Source organism: Pteronotus mesoamericanus, unplaced genomic scaffold (assembly GCF_021234165.1).
Source record: "Pteronotus mesoamericanus isolate MK-2021 breed Mesoamerican mustached bat unplaced genomic scaffold, CSHL_Meso_final contig_52, whole genome shotgun sequence".
In the NCBI taxonomy this organism is placed as follows: Eukaryota; Metazoa; Chordata; class Mammalia; order Chiroptera; family Mormoopidae; genus Pteronotus; species Pteronotus mesoamericanus.
In genome coordinates this window covers 17,219,334-17,225,333 of record NW_026555189.1, presented here as the reverse complement: position 1 = coordinate 17,225,333, position 6,000 = coordinate 17,219,334, and the positions used below count along the sequence as shown (strand labels likewise).

Sequence of the window (6,000 nt, the reverse complement as noted above, 5' to 3'; positions counted from 1 at the left end):
CTCCACAAGATTTATAACCTCCTAACATATACTTTTTTATTTTTATTATCGATTTTTTGGTTCAACATTAAAATGTAGTTGAGTTTATAGATGATTGGTGCTAAACTTGCCTCTAAAACAAATAGCCACATTGGTTGTATCTAAGGGGAGTGACCCTAGAATATTACAGAATGCGCAGTTCCACTGATTTATTTAGAATCCACTGTCAAGTTTCTTTGTCACTTTCACCAACAGAGTAAAGTTCACCCAGTCTCTTAAAGCGGGGACCCCAGTCACTGAGGTAGTCAAAATTCTGGTCCGAGTCTGAGGTGGTGGACTCCAAGGAGCTCAGGGACCCCGCCACGGACCCTCGGCCTTCGTAGCCGTAAATCTGAATGGAGTCGTAGGGCGGGGCTGTGGGGTCGTTGTCGGCCTCGTGGAGCCGCACGTTTATAAACTCATCCACGTCCACGCCGTTTGGAACTGGAGCAAGCCCTTGCCTCGGCATAAACTGCAAATCTGGCTTAATATCCTTACGGGGTAAGAACCCATTAATTCCATCTGGGTTTTGTAGAGTTGCAATATCAAAAGCCTCCGTGTCTTCTTCGCCTCCTCCTTCGTCATCGTAGCGGATGATGTTTTCTCGGACGTCTTCATCATCTTTGATAATTAATGGCTCATTTTTATGTCGCCTTAGAGTTACAAACAGCACCACGATGACTGCAGAAAAACAAGAACAAAACAGGAAATAACAATTAGGCTAAGTCACAGATAATTTTATGAGCAACACACCCTGTAGGTTCAGAGAGACAGTCATTATTTTAAAACTTACGAGCGTATAGCTTTAATAACATTGACGGGAATTTAAGCAAAACGCCTTTGTGAAGGATGAGCACTGAATTTTGAGTGAATACTATTTGATTTCAATATCAAGAAAAATACCTGAGGAAGACAATGTAATACTGAAGAGATATATACGTATATATGTATATATGTATCTTCAAAATTACATATAGTATTTATGTTTATTATATATAATAAATACATATCTGAAGATATATACTTGGATACACACACACACACACACACACACACACACACACACACTTGTTTTCTTTGTATCTCACCAAACTTTGTGATTAGATGGACTCAGCAATCCAATCTGCAAACTCTTTAAAGACTGTTTTGGACATACGGGATCCCATTATTGCGGCAAACCAGGGACATCCAAAGATCTGGAGGTCTCCTTTACTATAGATGCTCTTGTAACTATAGTAAACTCCCCACTCCCCACTCCCACCAACATGATGCTTCATCTGTTTTTTTCACTGGTGATGTGATTGAAAAAGACATCACACAGGCCTCTCCACTGGGACATTTAACTATCACAACCATTTTTCTCTCCCCTGCCTCATCGGGACCTCAAAGCTTGGAGAAGGAAAACAAAGCTCCTCTCCCCAAAAGAATGCAGATGCCTGGCGTGCTCAGGGTTTGCCGTCCTTAATTCCAGTCATTTATGAACCAGAAGGATGGTAGCCCTTAGGCTATGAAGACCATACGTACCTAGCAGCAAAATGATGCATGCCAGTATGGCGATTAAGGCGCCCATACTGAGTCCAATCGGAAGGACATACGCCTCGACATTGCACGACTGGACGACGCCATCTGTGCTGCAGCCACAGACCCGGATGGTCAGGGTGCTGGTGCTGCTGAGAGGGGGATTCCCGCTATCACTGATTATGATGGGTAAAAGGTAGACTTCTTGCTTCTGGCGGTTGAATCCATTATGCTTTGCCAAAATGCTGAGGGAATTATCTGGAAGAGGTGAAAATTACAGGAGTTTGCATCATTTCAAACATGGCTGCCCAAACAACACTTATGTTTCCAGTTCGTAAATGCTCTGCCAGACACAGGACACTCCCCGTTCCACTGGACCCCTCAGGCTCTTTGCCCTTTCCTTCTCCCCATTTTCTCCATTGGTGGGGACCGCAACTTCTACATGCTTACAGGCCCAACGAATGGGGCCCCATGATGAACTAATGGAGTTTTAACATCATCTTGTAAATGCAACATATTTCTTTTATTAAAAAAAATTCTCCTTGCAGAAGACACAAATTACCCCAAGTCCCATAAATAAGTTTAATTTTCCCTTACTTATCCTGATTATGCAAAATTGGCTTGACAGAATTCCACATTTGAAAGACATGTTTGCGAAGGTCTGCGTTAAAACCTAGACTACGTGACAATATGGCATATAAAACAATGCACTTTGACGCCCACAGGTACCTAAAAAGTTATTCACTCCCAGAGCATTTATACTAAAGTAACAAAGTCCTATTCATTGCCAGCTGGCAGAGATATGATACATTTCTTAAAATTCTGTGGCAAAGGCCTATAGTGATTACACAAATAAGAATAAAATTAGAAGTCATGAGAAACAGTGTTCCATTTTGCATGTGTCAATGAATTATATGGAGATACACATTGGTTATCTGAAGCAACACTGAAGGACATTTAAGTAATATTTAAGGGCACACTTCAGTTCAAAGGAAAATTTGTCAGTGATTAACCCCATGTTAACCTTATGGTTCTCTAATTGCACCCTCAAATGATATTTTTTGTTGTCTTCATCTCTATCTCACAAACTATAGTCATATTACATATATTAATTATTAATCTATTTTCTCATTTTGTTTAATGAAAGACATATCTATTCAAAATAGAAATACTAATTATCTCACACTGGTTTTCCAGCCAAAAGCAAATAAACTTAATTTTGGTAAATGTGTGTAATATTTTTTGGGGAGGAGGAACAAAATGATTATTTCAGTAGAATTTCTTTGCAAATATTAGCAAATTTGCAGGCCCCAAAATATTTGGCTACCTCATTGTTGTATATTAAGGGCAGGGATTCCAAACCATTGCTGTCTAGTTCCTGGTCATCGTCATCTTATTGTTTCCAGAATGCTCAATTATACAAACAGATAGTCTACTCAAATGACTTCAAGTCAATGTGTTAAATCTTCTGCACCATATAGAGCTATACCAAGATTTCCACAAAATGATAGACATTTCCTAAAACAGAAGCATAGATTATATTTAATTTTCTTTGTTTAAGGTATAACTGGCCCTATAATGCCCTACTATTAAGCAGCCAGACAGAAAAAGACACTCTTAGTTAACATTTTAGAGGTTTTTAAATTTCTAAAAAGTTTAGAAATTTTTTTCTAAATTCCTTCTGATTGGGCTTCATTATTTAGCAATTTGAAGAGTGAAAAGGAGTCTCTAATGGAGTTAAACAGTGATATACCAAATGATCCAGTAATCTTCATTTTCATGACCTAGAAGGAAATACCACTAAGCTAAAAAGAGAAGAACATTATCTCAAAACCAATATAGAATACAGAGCTGTGTTCAATTTTCAGAAAATGTGTGACAAGTTTGAGTACAGTTAATTAGTGCAAGGAACATTTGTGGATGATTTCATATACCACAGTTCAAAACAAAAGATGGGAATTGTTCTTCAAGATACAATGAATAAAATTACAACAAGGCTTTTTTTCTTTTTGGTGATTGACATTATTTATATGAGAAAACTATCTTTGTATATTTTCTCTTTGAAACAATCTATAATGACAATTTAGAAAGTGAAGCAGGAATATTACTCTTGCAGAACAAAGCTTCTTCTTTATTATGTAGAAAAGCATTAGAGGGTCTAACACTATACTTATACGTGTGTGTATTGTTTACTACTTCTGACATTTGTATATGTTGTTCTATAGGCAGAAAATTATTTACGGCGTAAAGGTATGAGTCAGTTTCGGTAAATTTCCCTGCTACCTGCAGGGAAGGTCAACTCGTTATTTGCCAACTCACTTTTTTAAAAGAACTATTTTTTAATTCATGTTTGTATTTATTAATGATTGAGTTTAGTTATTTCATTAGACCAAATAAAATGGCCTCTAATGTAGACATAAGAAAATCATCATATATCAGCACATTTTAAATTTATGTATTTAATTACTAATTTTTTTTTTTAGAGGGAAGCTACTTAACAGCCCTAAATGGTCCTGGAGGCAAGCAACAAATGAAGGAACATTCAGTCAGGAAACTACTTGGTAAGAATGGTGGGACTGTCACGTGTGGATCATAGCCCACTTCTCCCATCCCTGCTCCCAGCTCTGTTAGATGGAAATTCCACTCTAGACTGGTGCAGCCAAGAAGCCAGGGCTTCCTCTCCCCAGCTGGCAGTTAGAAGGCTATCTTAACAGGAGTGAAAGGATGTCATTGGTTCCTATCTCGCTCCTACCTACCTGTTGCTGAAACTAATTTTCGGATCAGTGTGCCAAGAGATGGGGCTCCTTTTTACTTCATGGCTCCTACCTGCGTAACAGAGGCTTTACCTGGGCACAGGTCCACTGGGAATATGAGGGAGAAACACAGGACCTCAGCTACCCTTGCCCTGGCCCATAAGGCAGTGGTTCCACATGGGAGTTCCATGGGAGGGGCAAGTCAAAAACACTTGCTACTACTGTCTCCCAGCACTAAGTGTTTAGCTCCAAAGTAGAAGTGTCAGGGAGATAATACTATAGTCTCTAATTCAGTTCCAGAGCCAATGGCTTAGAGTCTTGTTTTGATGGAGAAGCAGAAAACTTGGGAAGGAGATGGGGAGTCTACTTGCATGAGAACAAACATGAACCACTGATCAAGGAAATACTCTTTGGAAGAGGCCCAAACTTGTTTGTATTCATCTGTAGAATATTTTTTTAAATTTTATTTATTTATTATATAGAGAGAGGGGAAGGGAGGGGGAAAGAGAGGGAGAGAAACATCAATGGGTGGTTGCCTCTTGAGCGCCCCCTAGTGGTAACCCTTCCTGCAACCCAGGCATATGCCTTGATCAGGAATCTAACCAGTCACCCTTCGGTTTGCAGGCTGGCTCTCAAGCTACCGAGCCACACTAGCTGGGGCTATCTATAGAGTAATTTAGGTCCTCCAAATGGAAAACAATTCAGAAATGATCTGACAATTAGTAAGGTTTAACAACTGGTGTGTGGTCAGGGAAAGAGACAAAGAGAATGCTGCCAAAATCATCATCATTCCAGGCTGACTGCAGGCATACCAAAGGCTAGGATCCTATTGCAGAGGGGAAATAAACTTCTCTAAAATACTCTAGCCAAGTAAATAACAACAAGAAGCTCTGGGTTGGGGGGCTTTAATATCTAGATTTCTAAAATATATCATTGCCAATGCCCAAGAAAAGATTACAAGACATACAAAGTAACAGAAAAACGTGACCCACACATAAGAAAAAAAATGTCAGACAAAACGAAACTGTCCAGGAGAGCAACCAGATGACAGATTAATCAAAATCTTCTAAGGAGCCATTATAAAGGAGTTCAATGAGCTAAAGCAAGCTATGATTAAATAAGGAAAGAAAGGTATGATTACAATGTCACATCCAACAGAGAATATCAATAAATTGATAGAAATTATTTTTTAAAAGAGCACAGTGGAAATTCTGGAGTTGAAAAGTACAATGTGAAACGAAAAATTAATTAGAGTGGCTAAATGGTAAATTTGAAGTGGCAAAAGAAAACATTGGTGAGTGTGAAGATAGGTTGGAAGAAAATATGCAAGATAAAGAATAGAGAGAAAAAAAAAGAATGAAAAAAAATAAACAAAGCCTCCAAAAAACATGTGGCACTATTAAGCATACCAACACCCATGCAATAAGAGTACTAGAAAGGAAGAAAGAAATAATATTTGGCTTAAAACTTCAAAAATTTTTTTAAACATTTGTCTACATGTTCAGAAAGCTCAATGAACTCCAAGGAGATAAACACAGAGATTCACAAACAGATATATCACAGTAAAGAAGCTGAAAGTCTAAGACAAGAAGCAAATCTTTAAAGAAAAAGAAAATGGACTTATGTCCAAAGGATCCCAAATAAAATTGACAACTGAGTTCCTAAGGAAATAATAAAGGCCAGAAGGAAATGGGATAACATATTTAAAGTG

At 38.3% G+C, this 6,000-nt stretch overlaps 1 protein-coding gene across 2 annotated transcripts in view; it reads right to left on the bottom strand.

Moving 5' to 3' along the window:
* Window positions 1–205: 205 nt before the first annotated feature.
* Window positions 206–6,000, bottom strand: part of CDH8 (cadherin 8) — a 318,790-nt gene continuing 312,995 nt past the window's right edge. For both annotated transcript variants that reach the window (XM_054579362.1, XM_054579361.1), the window contains 2 exons: window positions 1,543–1,794; window positions 206–699 (listed from right to left, as the gene is read on the bottom strand). In XM_054579362.1, coding sequence (XP_054435337.1) covers window positions 206–699; window positions 1,543–1,794 — 746 coding nt within the window. The remainder of the gene's footprint in view (window positions 700–1,542; window positions 1,795–6,000) is intronic.